This window comes from Cyclopterus lumpus, chromosome 16 (genome assembly GCF_009769545.1).
Source record: "Cyclopterus lumpus isolate fCycLum1 chromosome 16, fCycLum1.pri, whole genome shotgun sequence".
Lineage (NCBI taxonomy): Eukaryota > Metazoa > Chordata > Actinopteri > Perciformes > Cyclopteridae > Cyclopterus > Cyclopterus lumpus.
Window position 1 is genome coordinate 6,494,982 of NC_046981.1, and position 24,386 is coordinate 6,519,367.

A 24,386-nucleotide genomic window follows, 5' to 3' on the forward strand; every position below is an offset into this window, starting at 1 on the left:
GCTTGTGACCACTAACAACATTAACCACCAAATCACTGATGCTGCACAGTGGCAAGCACCACCAGACTGGCCAGTAGTTGTAATGCGTGTGTGACTGTAGAAATGTTAAGTACTGTGTGCATGCTCGGCAATCCAACCCGAGATAACTTCAGGATAAAACATGGCCTGCCATTTACAACTTGAGGTAGATGCATTATGATTAAAAGCAGTTTTACAGAAGTGAAGTATCTCTATGGAGGGACAGTTGTTATAGTTGTTTTTGTAGCCCAAATCTAAACCAAATACATAGTCTCACACACCAATAAACAAGCTCATAAAAGCATACCAGTACTCCTGTAAGGTGAAAAACAGACCTGCAAGCAATTTTGTTGCAGCAAAGAACTGCGTCTATTAGCGGTTCATCGAAGTAAGTATTTTAGTAGCTATTACGAAAGGAAAATCCCAGAGCTTAAAGGTTTATGCCCAGGCCTCCGAGCTGAAATAACAGCTCTCTGTTTATACGAGGTCATAAAGAACTATAATGATACTGGGGAAATTAGTTTCTATGGGGGGGAGGGGGAGGCAAAAAAGGAAGGGAAGAGAAGGAGGGCAAAGGGGATGGAACAGGGCAGAGAGGAGGCAAAGGGATGAGGAAGAAATGTGGGGAAGAGATCAAAAGATCCTGAAGAATGACAGGAGGAAAATGGAAAGAATGAGCAAATCATAGAGAAGACAAGGGAGCAGGAAAGTCACCGTGTACATGCGAGTGTGAGTGTGTGTGTGTGTGTGTGTGTGTGAGTGTGTGTAAGCCAGACGATTTAGGTTTGATGACACATTGTAAAATTAAGTCTCAGTTCAGCTGTCCTTCATTAGAGTAAAGCCTGCAGTGCAAACTAGTAACTCAGACACACATACACACAGTGCAAACTCAATCTGTTCTTTATTAGAGAACAGCTGGGGGTGTATGACAGCTTGACTGGACACTCTCACACTGTAAACTCTGCCTGACCTTCATTAAACAGTCAAGAGCGGCGGTTCACTAACAGTGTAAATGGATGACCTAATCACTGCCATGTGAGTCTGTCTTGCAGTCAGTGAGCTTCTCAGTCAGAGACGACCACTTAACAAGCTACACAGACAGGAGACCTGAAGGCAGATCTGAAAGCAACTCGTTTAAATACACAACGTCCGTTCTTACCGAACAATGTCATCAATACGTTCTGAATGCATTTTGTTTTATGAAATATATCATCCTTTAGCTCATGGAATAAGCAGTAGGTCTTCAACACAATGAACATATTTGTATTGATCGTTGTATCTTCAAATATCACTCTAGCTGGTCATGTATTATTGACAACTGCTTATAATTAAATGTTTTAAAATATGAATTGTGAAAAAGTAGACAAGAAAGTTACAAAGTCATTTCATTTGATTATTTGCTCTCTTGCAGGAAAGTGATGAATTCATTCCTAGTCCTTGCATAATGTCAAAAAGCAGGGAGACTACTTTGTGTGTGTGTGTGTGTGTGTGTGTGTGTGTGTGTGCGTACCTTTAACAGCCTCGTCCACTACTTCCACCACTCGATCAATCTGTTGCACCTGAAAAACAGACAGACACACATGGGACTGGTTTATTGACGCAAACCAAGTCCAAGGAGTAGCACAAAAGCCTGATATTGACAAACACACACATACGTACGTATCCACATTTAGGTAGGCTTGTACATATGCACAAGACAATAAGCACCATGCACGCAGACAAATCAGTACCAACGGATACTATCACACCTAGTTTTCTCCAGCCAGGACTAAGTGATATAGATTTCCTGAATGCCACGAGGTGCCTATGGAGCTGCAGTACGTCCAAATATAGACGGAGAAACAGTCTGGCGGGAGGATTTCATGGATGAGAACCAAGAGGCAGACACAGAAAGTGGTATTGTAGAGGTGGTGGCATACAAAGGAGAATTCAGGTCAGAATAAACCAATAGAACATCCTGATATTACAAAAAAAAAAAAAAAAAAGAGTATTGCGTATCCGTATTGCCTCCCATGGAGAAAAGCATGCAGCTCTGCAAAGGGAGACTGAAAAACCACAAATTCAAGTAGAGAGACTAGCCAAGACTATTAAGTGGCATTGTACTGCACTGATTTTAAAAATCTACAAATCGCCGCACTAATAATCAGGGGAGAAAAGGGAGGAGAGTGAAGGAGGGATTATGAGAGAGAAAGGAACGTATAATTTAACTGCCATTATTTCTCCTTTGGTTCCTCTAATTTGCTCACCTTCTCCATTCTTAGAGGTCTCCGCTCTAGCCCTTGGCATGCACTCTCAATGCCTCCAGGCCCATTACCCAGAGTAACCCTTCTTTAAAACACACTCACACAGATGCACACTGTGCCTTGTGTACAGCAGTTACATGCATGTTGCACACGAGATAAAACCAATTTTCTTCTAATGGTCAGGCAATCTGGGTTTATTCATATCAGCAGCGGGTGTCCCGTCTCACATTTAGGGTTGGGTATTGTTCACATTTTAGCAATTCAGATCTCACTTTTCAATTATGGTTCTTATCGAATCCTGCTTTACAGACCGGGAATACTGTATGAATATGGAAAACGTGTTGAAAAAAGCACACATATTTTCACAAGATCTATGCTTCCATGGAAAGTCATTGGTGAGAAATAACAACATTATTCTTGGATTTTTATTGGTAAGAAGTACAAATAAAGTAACATACTGCCATCATTCACAAGTGGGAAGTTTATCAAAAGAGGCAATTAGGTCCCGTGCATGACCAATTAGGTCCCGCCCATGACCTATTAGGTCCCGCCCATGACCTATTAGGTCCCGTCTATGTCACACACATTTGGAAAATAGGGCACCTGCTTTGTGTACGGAGCCGGTCCGGCCGTGCATACATGTTAGTCCATTTCAAACGCAGTGCGTGTGCTCCACTGGATAGCTTCGGTCTGCTGTGAGCGGTCAATTTGTGTGACATTATACGCTTACAATAATCAATGTGAAGTGCATATCATTTGCGAAGTAATTGGGCAAAAGCATTAAAATAAGAACATAAACTTGGTTCTCAATATTCTACTAATGTGAATACACGCTGAGAAGACAGATGTGCGTGCTTCTCATGTTTGCAACATTGCTTAATCACTGTAACCCTGTGATTAACTGTCCAGATCTGTATTCTTGTGTATGCATGTGTGTGTCTGTGTATGCATGTGTGTGTGTCGGTCTGTCTGTCTGTGTGCGTGCGCGTGATGCAACTCAGCCACAGGATGCGACATGTCCGGTTCAGAGACGCTCAACACTGAAGCCTTGTGTGACTGTCTGCGTACCTTACACACTATGCACTAATTCCTTTCACGGCAACCTCAGGCAGGAAAATGGAAAATGCATAAAAGTTGGCCCATAGGTAAATTGAAGTAAATGCATTCAACAGAAAGCGCTTTTGTTTTTTTAACTACGCCCCTTATCTAGCCGTTAGTGCAATCACTATATACAAATTCACGGCTGGTTATTTGCATAACCCACCAACTGTCACCGTCATTGTGTGGTTGATTGTAACAACCAAGGATACACAAGGGGAGTGTGTGTGTGTGTGTGTGTGTGTGTGTGTGTGTGTGTGTGTGTGTGTGTGTCAATGCATAATCCAATCTACGCATGACAATGAAAGGGCCGACAGTGGTAAACTTCCCAGATGTTTCAGCCTCGCCCTGAAGGCTATTACATATACAAGTCTGTTTATCTGAATGTTATTATATTATACATACATGCCACTTGATTTGAATGTAATTATGTTACACAGGCACATGTTTACTTAAATAGAATAACATTATTTATAGTAAAGGATATTTAACGTAACATTTGGGACACCTGCCCCGGCCCATTATCTTTTAAGACAGCGGCAGTAATCCACATTGGATATTCGAGCTTTTGATTTATCACAGTTTTCAACAAGGCAGTTTTTTTTTTTTTTTTACGCAAGCAGATAAATTCCACATGATGTCAAATTAGGATCATGTTTTCTGGGGAGATTTAGAAGGCAAAGCTTGGTTCTCCGTGAGCGTGGAGTGAACAAGAGAATGCATGCGTATACGATACATCTCAATTAACCAGCGCTTCACTTTCGTAGGCATAGAGGAATTATTTAAGTCACATTTGTATGTGTGGTACATACTAAAAGGCATATTTGAACAACTTTATATTGTTTATTTTTCCTGGAAAGTTGCAGCAGATAGAAAAAAACCAATTTCTAATTCCAAACACCGACAATGATTTACTGAAGAACACTTTTGCCGTTATAGTGATAACCTTGACGCATCGTTTTCGTCCCCTCCTGTAATTACTGAGGTGAAAGAAACTTAAGTAACTAAGTAACTATTCCATATCACAGTTTGCCACACAATCTATTTATAGCTGCACCACAGGGTTATGAGTGATTGTGAGTGTTATATCTGCATATTTCTGACTCACCTGATTAACTGAATGTTAACTAGAGGGAGACACTGTCCAATGCCAAAGAGCAATACATGTGTCAGTTCATGCTGAAGGCTCAAAGCTATGATGTCTTCACGTCATTCACTTGTCCCTCACTACCTCTGTCTTTATCCACACATTAAATCTCCCCGTAGCAAAGCAGTGCATGGACCTGCTCTTTCCACATTAAAACGTGAAGGACAAGACAGTCATAAACTGATACTGAAAAAAAAAATACTAAATGTTTTTATGCAGATCCTTACATAATACATTCTTCTCTCCTATGTCCCACCATGTTCATCTTAGAAGTCTTGTGTCTCTCAGGGAGGCCAGGATAGACACAGCCGGTTAGCAGCCAGGAGAATGACGGGTCAAACCGTGTGTGTGTGTGTGTGTCAAAGGTTGTACATTAGACACAAATGAAGAAGGGACACACGCAGACATATGGTATGTGCTTCAAGTTAAAGTTAAAGTGTACACACACACCCACACACGCATGCACGCACATACCCCAATGATGCTGAGTCCTTTGAGGTAGTCCATCCGTGGCTGAGCCTGGGGAACACAACCTGCTAATACCACCTTTTTCTGCTGTTCCTGGGCTTTTCTGTCGAAATGAATAGAAATAAAAAGACAGAGGAGGAGATTAACATTAGTAGGAAACCGTTTGTATAATTCCAGCTAAATGATTTTGATTTAACCATTAAAAAGAAAAGGAAAAGAAAAGCGAGCATAACACAAACACACTGCTGTCTCAAAGGCCAGCATTACAGGCTTCCCCATGTGACCATGTGTGTGCACGTAAAATGCGAACATTACTATAATTCTCCAATAGCAATATCCAATGACAGTAAAGCTAGACACTTTTGAAATTAAACTCGCTCCTCAAAACTCAAAAAGGTACTTTAAACTTATTTTCCAAAGTCACAAATTAAGACATAATGGTTTGGTTGGGCTGAAAAAACAAATTCATCATGGACAAATACACAAATATATAACAAAATATGAAAACACACCTAAGAAGCAATATCAATCAAGAGAGGTTAACAGGGTTCACTATCATCTGTATAAAGAAGAAATGATAATACATCTCTCTGAATTGTACTGTTCACCGTTTCACAAATACAAGGGACACAATGTTAACTCCCAGAGAAAGTCTCCCTCCAGAGAACCATTTCTTGTTTTCCCTGTTGGAATGCAAGCTATTCCCTCCCGACATGTCCATGAAAGAAATGTACTCAAGGTAATTCCCATGATGCAAATTCGGTTTGGAATGTCCTGCATATCAAACAGAGAGGAATGCAAGGATTTATTTTTGAACTTTTGTTTTAAGATGAAAATCATTGGTTATGGGTACAATTGAGATTACTAATGTCCTGATCCATTGTTTAATTCATATAAATGGCTGTCTCTCACATCCCAATGTTTCTACACTAGTAGGTGGTAGCTTTCATCAACAAACCATGTGATCATCCATCACCTGAGACCTAGAACTACTGTGGAGGCATCGCATAACAACGAGTTGAAGGAGATCGGACGAGGGAGAATCAACAGCTATGTAATTCCAACTCCAATAAACTAAAAACAAACAGCCTTAGTAACAGCAATGTCAACAAAATATGATAGAAGAAAGCAGATACAAGTAATAGCATTTGTTTTATGACAAAACAGGTCACTAACTTCTGTTGACAAAAAAACATAACCAAGCCAAAACTGTGGATTCATAACATAATGTCATATTTACAACAAGTGGCCATTGGCAAGAGAGTAATCACTGATATGGTATTTTACAATGACTTATCAGAAATGAAAAGTAGCACCACGAATCCCTTTTCCAAGATGATTTGAATTAAATAGGGCTGGAACAACTGGAAAATAGTGAAGCAAACCCCAATGAGAGTGTGTGTGTGTGCCTGGGGGTGTGTGTGCGTGTGCCTGTGGATCTATGAGAGTCTTTATGTCACCTCCAGTTAGAGGCTTTGAGATTTGAAACACTCGGTCTGTCTGACAAAAGCTTTTGGGAGCTGCCCAGACTCAGCCATGAATCGTTAATAATGAAGCCTCCTGACAGCTGGAGCAGGAGAGAAAGGGAGGGATGGAAAAGGGGAGAAGGAGGGGGTTAGTGTAAGTGAGGGAGGAAACGTGGGAGGAGAACAGAGGAGGAGCAACGAAACTGGATTCAAACCGTCAGTTGTGTTTTAATTCAGACTATATTTGTGTTCTTCAGCAAAACAAAGAGAGAGTGGTGGAGGTAGAGGGTGTGTTTGTGTGTGAGAGAGAGATAGAGGAGAGAGAGAGAGAGAAAGAGAGAGAGAGAGCAGGGTGAGGAGAGAGAGAGAAAAGTGAAGGTAGACGACTCAATTCAAAGCCAGCTTACGTTGTCATGTGAATGAGAAAGGGAGGGATAGATTAAAGCTTAAGTTGCTTCGAGATGAGTGGAGGAATGAAGGGATGAGAGATGAAGCCAGAAATGATTTCTTAATTATTCAGAGCTGCTCGTTTTATTCAGGGTTATTTTAGTGACTCTTCTCATCTTTACTTCTCAATCTACGTCCACGTACAAGTGTTGGGCAGGTAACAACAAATCACGGAAGGCGCCAGAAAAGATGAATTATGAAGAGAGAATAAAGGCTGTTGGATGATACCTCACCACAGACAAAACTGTTTTAACAGCACATTCAGAGAAATGGCACTTCTATTGATCTTCAGAAATGCACATTTGTATAGCGAGTGTTCATTTAAACTGGTTTTATCCACCGCCTGTTTACCTTTATTATATAAAGTATTTTCTGGTGTGTAAACACACCTTGAAAACAGCAAGAGAGAGAGGGGGGGACGTGGAAGCAGAATATGATATTAGTAAATAACGAAAGATGAAACACTTTCAAGAGTGGGTCAAGTGAGACAGAAGAACACAAAAAAGGGGATATTGTCTGCTTGGAGTAGCTTATGTTACCTACACTGTTCCTCATAAAGGACTCACAGGCAGCACAGCGCACACAGACACACACACACACACACACACACACACAGTAGGGATGCGTCTGCATAATTCACACCGTCTCTTGCCAAAATGCGCCAAACGTTCCTTTAATGCGCTACTCGCTCCCCGCCCACAGACTCGGAGCCATAGCTGACACAGCGAGTAAGCAGACAGTGCCTGAGCCGTCGCCTCGGTGCCCCAGGGGGGAGCAGGCCAATCACGTCGCACACAGTTTGTGGATGGCATGAGATGGAACGGAATTATGCGATGCAGTTGCCGTGGTGATACTTTTGAGCCCGATCGAGTGCTCACTGCACAGTGACCCGGACCAGAGCAGATGCCCCCCGAGATCAGAGGACGAGATAGATGTGTGTGTGTGTGTGTGTGTGTGTGTGTGTGTGCATGTGGATACATATTTCCTTGGCTTCCTTGGCACCTCGCCCTAAATCTCTCCGGCCCCCTGTCAACTGTGTTCCTGCTCTCCATAGCCTCGAGATCACACACACACACACACACACGCAGCCCCACACGGGGTCCAGACACCCACATGCTCTGAACATAATGTACATACACATACCAATTGTCACGGAGGCAATGGCAGAAGCAAACACTAGCCCATGCATACATGCATGACCTCTGTGGTCCGTATGTATGGGAGAGAGGAAGTGCTGTACACACTGGTTTATAACAGCTGAGTGGACACGGTGATTCAGTCAAATTAGACCAGACTAAATGTCCAACTGGATTGATCAGGTTGACTTGGAGAAGCCTTGTGCTGTAAATATGACATTGAAATAACTCTAGGCATTAAGATGCGCCACATTGCATGACCTATATAAGGGCCTCTTCAACTTTCTCACAACAAAACTTGAAGTGAAAGAGAGGCCCTTACTTCGTGGATTATGGCAGTCTTCTATAGCGGCATTCACGGAATATAGTGACATCATCATGTAAATGAGCCACAATGCCGATGTTCTCACAACTGACACAAATGTTGCGCAGCCACAAAAAGAAGCTGTTTATGATATAAAATAGCCTTTTCTTTTCTTTCTTTGTCATTATTATTATTTGACATAGTAATTGGTGTGTTATATAAACTAATGTACTTTGTCACCGTGTTCATGATGCCAGGTGTTTCCAGTAAAAGTAACCACATTGTTCGGAAACACAGGTCCATTTCCTAAGTTGTATTTCTGTCGTCGTCAATAATGATAACCGCTTGCAGAATAGAAACATCTCATCTCTAAAAACATGTTGCCATCTTATGTTGTCTTGAAACCATCTTTGTCGTCAGGTGGAGAAACATCCGAAACATGCTAGCAGCTGTGATCTCTGTGTGTGTGTGAGTGTGTGCTCTCAATGACTCTCCCTGCTGCTAAACACCCTCAGCCCTATACAGATAACTACATTGGGGGGGACAAGGATGAGCTCATTACCCCCACACACACACACAGAGCGAGCCATATGCTCCTTGACAAACATGTTGCTTGTGGGTCATACTGAAATTATGAAAGATCGTGGAAGTGAAGTGTATATATCTGCATTGTGTTTCGTGTGTGGCTCTGCGGGCAGCTTAGCACCATGATCAATTTCTATGACCCATCCTGTTAGGAAAATGTGTTAATATACTAAATGTTTTTTGGGGGGGGTTTTCTCATTACAACTCAACTTTCGCTCCCTGTCTCTTTTTCCCTTCCCCATATTTGCTTTGTCCGTGCTCCTCAGTCTCCTCTCCTCCCTCATCCTCTCATCTGCACTCCTGACGGTTTTCTGGCCGAGTTGACAGCGAGCCAGCCAATCACCACACTCCTGACCTCTCTGCATTAGCATAAGCAGCAAGGGGTAAGGTTAAGTACCCATCAAGCCTCAGTAATTAAGATGTTAGCTGGTGTGTCAGTGAGTGAGTGAGTGAGTAAGTGTGTGTGTGTGACTAAGTGGGAGAGAGACCAAATGTATTTACTCATCTTTACATATTTTCCACTTCCACAAACTTATCCTACTTGTACGACAATGCAATCTCAGGTTTGTTCCCATTTTAATTCCCCAATGGCCATTATAATCCATTGCAATACTTTTACTTACTTTCGATCTATTTAAGAATTTCCCCACTGGGGATCAATAAAAGGATACGTTATTACATTATTATTATTATTTGTATAATTATTTTTTTCCATCTCCAGTTTCCTGTGGGGTTTGTTTTCCTTGCAGCAGGAGACACATCTCCATCCCTGACTGTGAGCACCGACTGAGTGGATGTGGAGAGAGCACACTTTGTTACTCGGATGGAGAACGCAGCTTCTCCTCTGCGAATAAGTGTACTTAACCAGAACAACTGTCATAATACAAACAGTATAAATAAAACAGGAGCTAATTCTGGGCCTACGGGATCTGACTGCAGACAAACTAAACTAAATGAAAGCCGTTAATGTACTCTACAAGGGGCCTGGAGGAGATGTAGCTGAGAGGAAGGGGGAAGAGGGAGACATGCACAAGAGTGATTGACAGGAAACTGTCGAAAGAACATCTTTACAAACATGTAAAAAGGAGCGAGCAGGGAACAGCTGATGGTTGGGGAGATCAACGGCAGGAAAACATGACAGATGAAGCCGAGGGAGAGTCAGTAAAGGTGTCTCATCAATCCCGTTGTATGTTAGCCGCCAATTTAAACAGGAACCGTCGAATGTGCCACGAGTGTACAAGCGAGTTCAGATCTCAGGTGCCACACAGTAAAGACCATCACTGCTCCGTGGTCTGACAACCACCTTACCGAGGAGAACTGATGACACATCAGCAACTGGCTTTCTGTATGACCTCCTGTCTCCGCCAGTGTAATGGGGGAAAGAATGTGATAAAACCTTAAAACTCATTGGAAAAAGCTTTTCATGGTAAATATACGGGACAATATTATGTTTGTTTAGCAAAACAAAAATTCAACCCTGTGGGGTGACAATGGGAATGCAGTCAACTTCTATGTCCTTGGAATATATGTTTTTTTAATTGCTTTATATATGCATCGGACAGTGCACATTAATGAACATTAATATTTTTAAAATCATCAAGGTAAATGTGCAGTGAATAGCTTTAAAGCCAGAAAAAGAAGAAGGTTTGTCTAAGAAAATACAAAAGAACAGTCAAAATGTGAAGTATGTGAAGATACAGAGGGAGAGTGGATTATGTCAGCGGGGAACAAGAAACAAGCAAGTGACAACTGGCGAGGAGTAAAAGGAAGGAAAAAAAAAAACTGCCAAAGAGCACATCTTCATCACCAAGAGGGGAGAGGAAGGATGGCAACAGGACTCAAAAGGAAATGAGGGGTGGAGACGAGAGCTGGGAGGCTGTGAAGGAGGATTGTGATTGAAGGATAAGAGAGGGGTTTGAGAAGTAAAGCTGCAGAATCCCCTGGGAACACACACACACACACACACACACACACACACACACACACACACACACACACACACACACACACACACACACACACACACACACACACAGACAGACAGACAGACAGACACACCTTTTGTGCATCATAGGATAGCAAGAGCTGAAACACCCATAAAGAGACATTGAATGGGAGAAGAACTGAAATTAAAGAGAAAGAAACAACAGCTGAAGGCATGGTAAGGGATAGAAAATGCAAGAGACAGGTTGTCTAATTTAATCTATACAAGATAATTACATGAAAGCGGGTCTATAAAAGTGAGTTGTGGTAAGTGATGTTAAAGACAATATAGATGTGAACAGCCTAAGCACCGAAGACAAGTTGCAAAGGCCTGCTTGCCTCTCGACACGTTGGTTTCAATCTACATTTTTAAAGACTAAGTAGCAGGAAGATCAAGATTGATTGTGGGTTACTACAACATGCACCAAACCACTTGGAACACACAGGGGGGGGCATTTTGTTTTCCACAATTATTACCAACCTGGCTTATAAAAGGCATTCACATTAAACCTGTGTTTTACAGGATATAGGCAATCTGTTGACCAATCAATACACCTATAACGTGGATAGTTTATGGCTTGCTCACATGGCCTTATGGGTATATCAGAGATAGGATGCAGCCCAACTGTCAACATGGGCCTAGTGAAGGCAAGTCGGAGGAAATGCAATGCTTTCACATTATGGCCTTTTAAAACATGCCTCACACACCTGCCCAGTACTGTGAAATGGATGACATGTGTCTTGTAAAAATGAGCTGAATGTGTGATAACTATTGCATTACAGTAAATGAGTTGTATTCACCGCTTCAATGGTTCATAATAAAGAAAATGCTGATTTAAAAAAAAAAAAGAAATAGGAGCAGTGGCAAAGGCCCATACTTGCATTCAGACACACACACACACGCACACACAGGGGATTGCATTGGAGATGAGCACTTGACTGAACCACGAGGAGGGAAACCCCCAAGCTGAATCCTGGGAAGACTCCCATAAGTCCCATTTCTAATGCAAAAGGCCTACTTTCTAGAGGAAAGCCTGTTATGGGATCATGCTATGGAAGACAGCCACTGGGTAAAGATGTTAGGATGGGGAAACAAACACACTCACAAATATATAGAACTAAATGTTCACTATCAAGTTGTTAGCAGAGGGTTAGTGTTCATAAAAAGGAACCAGGAGTTGAATCACAAAAATAGAATAGTGTGCTTAAAAGAAAAACATATACTAGTAGGAAGTTGTTATGTACAGATTAGGTACACAAAACTGCTAATTATTTCAGTGGAGATCCGTCTTGCAAGTTGATTATGGTACATCATAGAGAGTTTGAGCTGCAAACAAACCACCTAAATGAGGATATTTGAGTTTTCTTCTCTAATGTAAACTGGATAAAAACACAAAAATAGCGTGCGTCTGGAACCCACAGTTGGCAGTTGTGTGTTAGTGCAGCAGCTGTAGTCTCACACTAAACAGGTCAGGTCACAGGGCGCACACAGGCATTTACCATTCAGAGCCAAAGCCACTTCCCATGAGGTCTTTCACCGCTGTGTGAATCCGTCGGAAAAGGTACGAGCATGTGAGGAGGCACATGCATTTTTCTGTCTGTGGGGTTAGAAGATGTGTATGTGTGCATGTGCACTTTATGTGTATTTGTACAATTATGGTAAACCAGAAGTGGAGAAAAGGGGGGAATCCTTACTAGGACAGAGGTGAAAGGACATTATTGGTTGAATGAATACACACAAAATTAGTCCAAGCATAAACAATCATGATTGGTTTCAAGGTCATAAATTATTACAAGCAAGGGTTTGGAAAAGTGGAACGGCACATGCTCTGTGACCTGTAATGCATCAACAATCTTTGCATATCAACTTGTTCTTTCGTATTCCCAGCCAACACAGATTAAATAATTATTATATTCTAAAAGGGATTGCAGTAGGAATTGCAGAGCAGTATATAATCTTAACTCTTGAAATTGTGTATTTGTCCCAAACACTCTGCAAAACTAGGTTTTAGTAGCCGTTGATGATTGATTGATGTTGATTGAAGTTTTAGTAACATCTTTCTTGTGAGTTTTCTTCCATATTGGAATACATACAAGGAGCACTAATTAATGGCGCGATGTAACTGAATGAAAGCAAAAGCATTGCTGGGATATGTATCTGAAGAAAGGTACTTTGACTCGAGACAAGACGTTGTTACCAATTACAATGTGATATTTCTCAATTTTTAAGTAAACTGTGTGCTATATATCTCACTCATATTACTTTCTGATCCACTCTCCTTTGCCATCACAGTTGTAATAAATGGCCATTCTGTGTGGCCTGTGTTTATTCCTTTGTGTGTATTCCAATGCATGCGTGTTGCACATATGTATATTTACACATCTCTGTTTACGAGTTGGTGCACTGCAACTTAATTATACCATGTGAGCATGCATGCAAATGCAGATATGTGTGTGCGCGAGTACAATACGTGCGTAAGGGAAGTCTATAGAGCTGAAAAAAGTCGAAGCATCTATTGAGCCTTTTAATTTCCCTGGCTGGTGTCTCCTCCCCGACACCGCCTGAAGTGGCTCCACAGTGGCTCATCAGTCTTTCTAAAAGGCCTCCTCATTTAACCACAGTGCCTTATTTATTCTAAATAGCATTCCTTTAAAAGCCAAAGATGCAGCGTGCACAAAGCCAACTGTCTGATTAAATTGCTATGCAGGAGCCCTTACTTGGTAAAAATTAATTTATGAGATGTACAAAAAAAAAAATCCCCCCCACACACTCATCTCATCTGAGTCGACACCAATTAAAAAGGAAGGTTCAATGCACGGTTCATTACAATTAGAAAAGAGTAGGAAATGGAAGGATGGTGGATTGTTGGAAGAAAAAAAGGCTTTACAGAATGGAGGTGGTGATTTTCAAAACACATTTGGCTTGTGAGAGCAATGGTGAATATTTGTTCTCGTTTGGGATGAATAGAGCTGCCTCAGCCTCTTTTGTTGGACCACATTTATTACATCCCTCTCAATCTCTCCTTTTCACACTTTCCATCAGTAGAGATCATGTTCAACGACGATCCAGGTTCTGTGGTCTACAACACACCGAAATGTTGTATTACATCCGAGAACTAAAGTCACATTAATGGCACACTTAAATGGTTCATCCGAATAGACTGAGCCACATTTAGGCACAGACTAAAATGTACTGACGACCGATGCTTTGTAACACCATGTGTAAGACACCCCATGATCAATTCATGTTATTCACAGCTGCAGAACCATCAACGTAGGTGATGCAACATCCAAGTCTCTCAATTACGGATTTTATTTGCACAAAAATAAAATTTGACCTTGTGAACAGTAACCACTGCAAGCGCTGCACCGTGTGTTTTTGACTCGTGTTGTTCAGCCGAAATACAACATACAATCAAAGCAACGCTTCTTGCAGTCAGGAGGTCGCCATCATGTTTTTTAGCGTACTTGAGGATCTTGTGAGCAGCGTGCACATGGCCCCCGACGCTCAGAAGCATCTAAGCTGTTCAAGACATACAAAACAATAAAGTACGAAATTAAAAGAAAGAAATGCGTTTAATAAATACCATCACTATTTGGGTAACAAAAAAAAAAGTTGTAAAATAAAAGCAAAATAAAATTACAGGCTAAATGCCACTTTCTATTATAATATTCAGTATTGAATAGGAAAATGAAAAATACGTTTCCTTGCTAAAAGCTAAAGTAAAACGATGTAAACTAAACATCCTTCCTGTTCGCATGCAACATCGCATGCAAGCCCTCAAAGACGAGGAAGTCCGCTTCAATAAAAGTCGCAACCAGGAAGCTCAAAAAGCTTCAGCGTGACTTCAAACAAATATTAAGCAAAGTACTAAATAAAGTACGAGCACATTGTACTACGTACCAAAGTTTACAACACGTGCCTAGATTGCACAGAGAGAGTGCATCGTGGTTCCCAGACGTACATACTTGCACAACAATTTAATCACAGAGAATATCACTGCTAAACCACAGTGATATTCTGGCAGCCAGGGGATGCACAGTAGCCTATATGCCACATGTGGCCCTGTTCCCCACAGCAATATTCCTCCTGTTCATATCCAGCTGTCTGTTTGTTTACAGCACCTCAGAGGTTAAGGACTGCCCCCGGTATATTAAAAAGGCACCGACTCACCAACCCCACCCATGCCTTACAGACGTTGGCATCTTGCTGCGTACGTTTCCATGCATCCATCATCATTTGCTCATATACGTACCTATAGCCAACTCTTAAGCCTCGGGCTTGTGTCACTCTAAATACTGCTTGGTGAAATAGCTTCTTGGCTAGTTTGCGGCACCCCTTCGATCTGCTGTTAGAAACAAGCCCTCCTCAATGAAGTGCAAGATGCTTTGATGACAATAACATCATGGCACATGTGTACACACCTATAGAAATCTTGGAAAAAGAAATAGTTGTTTTTAAAATACAACTTCAGCTACATTTAAAATGCATGGGTCAAGCAACATTAAAAACAAGAAATAATATGCATAAACATATTGGTTTCCAAACTGACCACCTTAGAGTACTATTTGGTGGAATTACCGGTAATCATTTTTAGGACAAAATAATGCCATTACCGCCGTCTACATAGCGCGTTTACTGTGTAAAATGGAAATCAACGTGCTCATTTTAAGAACAGTGCAGGCCTACAGTCAGTGCCGTTACAATAGATCCATTTGGTGGGCCACAAAGAAGTTACTTTTGTTGTGCTGCTGAGTTTTGCATCCCTGCTGCTGAATCGCACATATGCGGAGGGACGTAAAGCACATCCAAATTGTCCGAAATTTTGATGTATATTCCCGGGAATTCAGTTTCAAAGGATTAAACCGTAATGTAGATACAAAAGATAACCATGCATGCATGCAACATGCAGATGATATCAAATATATATTGCTTTACATTTGGTTTTGGCTGGACCTCATCCACAACTTAACAAAATCACCTGACATTGAATATGATCTCTTTACCATAAGTTTAAGATTCTCTCTTTCTCCTGCATCTTTCCCTTTCTCAGCATTGACCAACTGCCATCTGTTTTCCGCTCCTATCCTTTTTCTCCCACTGTGTGCATCGCTTCAAACATTTTCCCTCTGGGTTTGAGCATAAGGAATGCAAAGTCATCTTGCATGACTTAATGTATATCAAGCACATCTCTATACTTTAACACATGCAATCTGGATGTGACATCCACGGAGAGAGGCTTTGAAAGAGTGTTTGCCTCTTCATCAGTGTGTGTGCCGCACTGCAAGGTTTCTCGAATCATTCTGCTGTCACTTGTCACCCTGAAGGTGCGTGGAGAATGAACACACTTATTCAGAGGGAGAAAATGTATTAAGTATCTCAGTGGCCAAGTAATTTCCAGGTCAGCGCTTGTTTAGCTAACACCAACTGAAAAAAACCTCCACAGCTCAGTAGGGAATATGCCACAGGCTTACAGGTGCTCCTGCAGGAAACACACACATGGTAGCATTGCCGTTTTCTCTCTTACAGTTGAGTATTATTAATAAATGATTAGGCACGTTGAAGGCTTTCAGCTCTGTGCAGTACAACCTGTGCGTGTGCATGAGTACCTGGTGAATGTGAATTTGAGCAATTTGTGTGTTTGAGTCCACATTGGAGGCCTATTGGTCTGTTGGTGAATAGATGGAGGCGGATCATGTTTCACTGCGAGAGGGTTTAGTTCTGAGTCAAATCCCCGTGTGTGTAACTAAAGATACTTGTTAGGAACACGGCAGCTGGTATGCTGGCTGTTACACACACAGACACCTGCCACCTGAGTCGGTCAGTCTCTCTCACACACACACACACACCTGCTTATTCACCCATATAGTGTGCGTGTCTCAGTACAGGTGAACAGAAGGTCAGTGAAATACTTCCCATATGCCATCCGTCAGATCAGCTACATCTCACACTAGCATTTCCCTACATTCAGTAGCAATGTCAAACCAACAAGACACACATCTAATGCAATTCATTAAAGTTAATTAAATGCCAAATGTACTCATTAAACATTTGTCAAACACAACATTTTATCTATTTATGTTATTTATTTACTGAGAGATATGATGAGGGGAGTTGAATCAGTGCTCATATGCTATTAAAATGGAGAAAAAAAATAAAATTATATATATATATATATATATATATATACACACACACACACACACATACACACACACACATATATATATATATATATATGTATACTGTATATGCAAATCAGTCAATTATGTCCACTGAACAGTGCAAAACTCAAAGATGGCAGCAAATCCTCCCATTTAAAAAGCTGGAACAAGAAACATGTGTTTTTTTCTTTAATTAAAACAATGGTATCATCAAAATTGCTGTTTGCCAACTAAAAATCTATTTAATGAATCAACGGATTGTTTCCGCTTCCGAATGCATCCACTTCTTCATAAAAATATAAATAAATAAAATAAATGTTCACCTGTTCTATTACAAAGAGTGATGTAACTACAAGCAATACATTTGGTAGTCTCTCTTTCCTTTTCCCCACTAATAAATAAACAAATAAACAAATAAATAAATAATGACAATAAATAAATAAATATATATATATTGACAATAAATAAATATATATATATATATATATATATATATATATTGACAATAAATAAATATATATATATATATATATATATACATATATTTATTTATTGTCAATATATATATATATATATATATATATATTTATTTATTGACAAGCGCATAAAATAGACAGTTTGGAGTTGAGCTGCACTCTCATATTACTTTCTGATCCACTCTCCTTTGCTATATGTGTATTTATTATAATAATAATAAAAATAATAATGTAAGATGCTTATAAAAGGTTTCAAGACACTCGTCATCATGGAGCCGTCCCTTGATCATTCAAAGTACGCATCAAAAAGTGGAAGTACAAAAAAAAGAACTTTCCCAACACTAGCTCATTTAAATAACAAGACTTCAGATCTCAGTCAGCTCAGCCCTGAACTGAGCTGTATTCCCTTCATTTCATCCATCTCCCAGTCGTCTGCTTACCCTCCCGATCCTCATCATTCTCTCTCCCTGTTGCAAGCATAATTAGTTGTTAATGAGATTCACAGTTCTCTTCTGAATTAGACTATAGTAAATTATGTAGAAAGCCTTTAAATCATTGCTTTAAAATTACACTTGTGGCCTGTGTAGCAACATGACACCCTTGAGCTTTTCCAAACCGACAGCACAACAGTGACTGTGTGGATTTTCTTTTACACTGTTGTAACGTAGAACAATTATAAAATATCTGTAGCTTTTAAATAATAATAATAATAATGCATTCTATTTGTAAGGCACTCTTCATCCAAGAATCTCAGAGTGCCACAGAGCCAGTACATAGTTAAAACTAACAATAATAAAAAAAAATTAAAAATTTTTTTTTAAAAAAAGGAATAGTTGACAAGTCATAAAACTCAACTTAAAAACGCCTTCCTGAATAAAAAGGTTTTTAGGCCAGTCTTAAAAGAGTCCAGTGTCTGTGTTGCCCTTACATGGTCAGGGAGACTGTTCCATAAGCGCGGCGCTGCTGAGCAAAAGGCCGGTCGCCCATGGTGTGGAGCTTGGTGTTGGGGACCCGGAGGAGCGAGTGGTTTGTAGATCTGAGGGTGCGGGTAGAGGTTTGGGGAGTAATGAGTTCTTGTAGGTAGGGAGGTGCATGTCCATTTATGCATTTATGAGTGAGGAGTAGGACTTTGTAGTCAATCCGGGTTGAGACAGGGAGCCGGTGGAGTGAGTGGAGAACGGGTGTTATGTTTTTGTTTGGAAAAAAGTGGAGTGAATGAGTGAGGGAGACAATCATAGACAGAGCGAGGTAATAGTGTTACCTTGTGAAAGCCTGTCATCACATCTGAGTTTGGACTCATGGTTTAATGCACTTATTGTAAGTCGCTTTGGATAAAAGCGTCAGCTAAATGACATGTAATGTAATGTAATGTAATCACCTGCGGGCACCTGAAAACATACCAACATCCATCTCCCTCCGCCCTCTTGCTCCTTCACTCCCGCTGTACCGCCTCCCAAATGAGGAATATGTTACTTGATTGAAATAACTAAAATCAATTATACTGGAATAGAAATGACTCTGGCGGGTCCTCCGCTTTCATTAATTGGGAGCAAAATAACCCTCATCTCATTTACGCCGACATTTCATCCATATTCCCATCTCTCTTTTCTCACTTCTCACTTCCTCCCCTACACTGTAATTTGTCATCAGCTATCTCACTTGATCTCTTTAGAGACAGAAAATTAAATCTAGTGAGCCTTGTTGATGCTAAATTTGAGAACAGCGTTGCCAAGGCATCATGGTCATCTTTTTTTCTTATTATAGTATAGAGTTAATCTACGCTTTAAAAAAAAGATTAGATAATTTGTTGTTTAACAGAGCAATTATTTCCGTGCAATTTTTGCACATAATGGATATCCTTAACTTATTTTAATATATAATAAAACATAACTTTTTCTTCTTTGTAAAGTGTTAAAGTAGCACATTTACTTGGAGACACTCTTCACACTGCTATGAAAAAATATTAATTGGATTGTCATGAGTTGTTGAGTCGCACCTACTCCGCTTGACGATGCCAGTGAAGGCTGTTTCAAACAAATCCAGGGCACTGGCAGCACGGTATTTCACACAATCTGAACAGAGTATATATTTAAACATCAAAATTAAGCATGAGCCCAGTAATGTCACATTGCTAGTTGGAGCTACATTTTTTATTTTTTTTTGCACTTGTTGATTCAAGTTAATAACAGACGTCCAAACAACCATGTGAAATAACTTCTACTTTTATCAGCTGTGACAGTGTGTGGCTGGTATTGTTTCAGCCTGTGTGTGTGTGTGTGTGTGTGTGTGTGTGTGTGTGTGTGTGTGTGTGTGTGTGTGTGTGTGCGTGTGTGTGTGTGTGTGTGTGTGTGGCGACACCTACTGTCGCGGGAACTACCACGGCGGTGGTTTTGAGTACTTTGCCAGGTGTTTAAATGTCTGTCTATCGCCAGATTCTGTCAACGTGACCGCGCCACGACTGAGTAAGATGCTGTCACAAAAATGTTCCAGGTGTGTAGTTGAGACCAAAATGAAAGAGGGGTGTGATCTGAGCACGGGAAGTCGGGAGGATGATGTGTCATACTTCTCAACTCAGCAAAGCACAACAAGCTGTGGAAACTGTAAATCTCAATGTACAACAAAAAGATAAGTTCCTGTTATTGCTGTGACTGGTCGTGCCTTACATGGGAACCATAATGGGACTTTCAAATGACTGAAAATCGTACACTGGATAAAACTGGAAAGTAACAAAAGATGTGAGCTATACATTAACCTGTGATTAATTATGCACATGAGTGGTCCCTTAACTGTCTGACCATAACTGACTGACAACTCTTACCTCCCCGCTTTGCTCCATCGTCCCGCCATCTCTACAGATTTTGTTCTGGGTATTAGGACTGTCAAAGCACAATTTATTCCCAAAAAAATACATTTGTTTTTTATAAAACAAATAGGTTTAGATTTTTTTGGTAATGTCCATGCACCGTTGTGCACCGCCACAAGCAATGCAGCAGTCCCACCATTATATCTCTGCTTTATCTTGATTATATCTCGCACTAATATTGTACTGCTCTATCAGCACAGTTGATCTACTAATTCTACGATACCATTATTACGGTGGGATTTCTGATGTCCCATCATAGCAGGAAATTAACTTCTTTGTCCGCTAACCACAGAACTGGTGCTGCCTAACTTCGGGTTACCAAGGGGCTAAAATGGAGCAGGACTTCCAAACAATGGTTTAAAACAGTAGAAACCACTTCAACCGTTCAATTTCTCTTTCTACGCCCAACACCCACACAAAAAGGCTTGCTGGAAGTACTCAAGTAATGAGGAAAGGTAAAATGTTAATGGTAAAAGACCGAACCGTGAAGGAAAGGAGAGAGTGAAGCAAGTGTCAAAGGAATCAGGTGGGGATTTGTGTATTTAATCAAGCCCAAGTGTGGATGTGTGTCTGTCTTAATTTCTCTGCTGTCCTAATAGTGGTACGAAAGGGTCCTGGGAGGCGAAGATATGGCCTCCCACATGCCTGAAGGCAAAAACACACACTCACATAGGCACACAGGCAAACATGCAGAGGGTTATCAAGGGAAATAACTTCATTTTGCTGGCATTGTGATAAAAAAATATATAAATAAATAAATAAATAAAAACATGTGCAAAGCCACAGCCAGGTAATTCATCACTAGCTGATGAGAACAACACCTTCAAAACCTTTCAAGTGACCTCTGGCCTCTTCAACAATGACCTTTCCAAAGGGTCGTTGTACATTTTTGAAACAACATAATGAGCTTTACAACTGCCATCACTCACTAATGTTCAACTCTCTCCCCAGAAAAATACAATATATAGGCCAAATAGAAACAACACTGTCTTGTCAGCGTCCTGCAGAGACCTCCCATCTCAACATATTGTCTCCATCTTTCACTCTGGCCCTGCTGCTTCCCTATTTATCTTTTACCTTTACCCCCCCGTCTTCAATTCTCTGTCCCCGTCCTCGTCACATATTGTTCTGCACACAAACAGCGAGTCCAACTCGGTCCCTGATGCCTATTAGGAAAGAGGTGTGATCTAGCTGCTCGTGGGTGTAATGCATTGCTGTGACTCGCGTCATCTTGCTGGTGAAACACAAATCTTTTCGACTTGGACTTATTGACGGAGAGAGAAAAGACTTTGATAGTACTATTGACGTCTGTTCTAATTAACAGCCTGAAGGTTCTGTATGGCAGACTGTGATGACAGCGTTCTGTCAATAACTGAGTAGCCTTGTTTGTCATTTGGTGGTTAAAGGCCTCTCTATAAAAATCCTTCCCATCCTATAATATACAGCTTGTTTAGCTGAATTTATTCAACGGTCATCCCTATACTGGGAGAATGGACAACTCTATTCCTGCAGCTTCTGTGGGAATAAACAAGCCCAAATAAAAAATGCTACACATAAATGTCAACGTCTGGAATCATAAGTATCCACGTTTACTGTATTTTGATATGTAAAGCCTTTTCCAGCTGTTCATTTTCGAGTGTCTGTGGCATCTTCATCTATTAATAAGACATCAGTGTTTCCTGAGGAGTGTGACAATGGCGCGACAAGTCCATCAAACCCCCCACTGAGGGATTTAGCACCCCTCCATTCCTTTAAAGCTCATATAACACGGAGACTGATTCGCCACAAGTAGAGAAAACAGTTAACATGAAGCACTGATAATCCGCTCGTATCATAGTGAGCGGATGTACACACTGTGGTACAATATCTTCTTTCTGTTTCTTCCTGTCAGTCTCACATGTATATTATTTATATACTTGGCAGAAAGGTGTTACCGGTATTCTAACAATACAGCTCATAAATATTACATAAACTCTATTATTCATTTCATGGTGTATTGTGCCACTATTTAGCCAACGGTTTTTAAATGAAACCGAGCAGGTTGATAATAATGGGAATAAAAACGGATAATATGCAACAACCAAAAGTAAATCTCATTCATTAATTTGACAGAGTAGCAAAACGTGTGTTTTTGTTCATTAGTGAGATGTTCTTCGATAGACACCATTTCATTTTGCTTATTAAGAAGACTATTAATCCGATGTGAAGCCCATAATTACGAACAGGTAATATAAATGCACACACAATAAGTAATTTTTTGAGCTGCATTGGCCTAACCCCTTTATTTTACATCAATGTTGGACTTCTTAATTAATGAAAATCAGGGACATCTATACTGCACACACAAAGCCTTCATCTAAAACTGCAGTATTAGACACCGTGGTAGAAAACATATGGTCCTTCCATTTGGCTTTCATTCTAATTCAATTGATTTCATTGTTTAAGGCAAGATTGAAGACATTTTTCACTCTCTTAAAATGACTAAAGTAGACATTCAACTTGAATAAAATTCATAAGGTGATGATCGGACTTTCCTACTTTTCGAAGCCATATATTATTTCCTACTATCTCAGTCTCATTCCTATAGAAGTTAAAATGGCCAACATCGCAGTCCTTTCATATGGATAAGATCTTCTTTTTCGTTTTGTTTTTTTTTACTCCAAAACCAAATTCAAACTCTCGAAAAAGAAATGCAGAAATTGGGGATTCAACTATGGAAACCCAGTTACTTGCAGCACACAAGGGTAAAAGGTCCCACGTTATCTTCAATCCTTTATTAACGTGGCCTCTTTTGGCTTACATCCACAATCGGGGATCAGCGAAAAGGCTGGAGCCCAGCGGGGTGCCTTAAGAGCACAGCCGTCTGAACGGATGAAAGGCGGGAGTTGTTTGTGATTGCTGTTAAGGAAGATGGTATGAGGACAGCAGCTATGTGACAGGCTGTGATTATGCAGCCATTTATTTAAGGGACCACTCGTGTGCACACATCCCTAGACTAACGTGCCAAAATAAGAATATCAGCTTGTTTTCCTGCCGGCTGAAGCTATCCTCGATCTGGGAAGAAAGCTTAGGTTGCCTCACAGTGCATTTATCAATTACAAATCATAAAATGGCTAACGCCTTATCACAGACATAAACTAAATATCTGTCATATTCAACATTAAATGTAAATTGCAAGCCCTGAATAAGTTCAATGTATTAGTACAAAAGGGCTGCTGGCAGCTTTAAAAGTCTCCATGTTAACTATGTAAAAATCACTGAGGGTAAGAAACAGTGGGTATGAAGAGGATGTTTGCCATCTCCCCTACCTCGAGCCCCATACTGTGCTGAGACCTGCATTCAAACCCTCTTTGTAGAGCAGATGTGACAGGTTGTTTGTGAGTGGAAATCAGCAACACATACACATACACACAATGTTAACATCAAAATGCACATACAAAAGTGTTGTAGAATGGAAAACATCACCAACTATATGAACCGATGAAGCCTAGAGATGCTCAGACTTAATAGTCGCAGCAGATCCCAGGACGTGTACTGGTCCAGGCGTCTGCTGGTCCTCTAATGATCTCAATCACTGGCACCGTCGGACTGCATGTAAAAGGCAATAATGTGAGCGTGTGTTTATTTCTTCGTGGCATATTTAAAAATAGCGTGGAGTCGGGCAGTTAAGCTTAACTAATAGGATCTCTGTGGTTTTCAACTTGTGCGTGTCGTTTCCAGCTGAAGACAGTCACAAAAACATGTGTTCACACTATCGGGGTCACAATCACAAACAGTGTAGGGCCTGGATTTAACTTGCTTATCAAACTGCATTGTTATAAAGACAGCTGAATATTAAGACATAGAAAACATATTTAAATATATTCCATTTTATGAGAACTGTATAATAATTGTAGCATGATTAGCGTAAAAAGAAATGTGCTAATCATGGTAATATTGTGTGAAATTGCAGTACAATTGCTCCTACAGTAATAAACTAAAAGCTTC

At 40.5% G+C, this 24,386-nt stretch overlaps 1 protein-coding gene across 2 annotated transcripts in view; it reads right to left on the reverse strand.

Annotated features, from left to right (window-relative positions):
- The window catches only part of cdkal1 (CDK5 regulatory subunit associated protein 1-like 1), a 200,884-nt gene that overhangs the window by 134,864 nt on the left and 41,634 nt on the right, over positions 1–24,386 (reverse strand). For both annotated transcript variants that reach the window (XM_034553378.1, XM_034553379.1), the window contains 2 exons: positions 4,981–5,077; positions 1,529–1,577 (listed from right to left, as the gene is read on the reverse strand). In XM_034553378.1, coding sequence (XP_034409269.1) covers positions 1,529–1,577; positions 4,981–5,077 — 146 coding nt within the window. The remainder of the gene's footprint in view (positions 1–1,528; positions 1,578–4,980; positions 5,078–24,386) is intronic.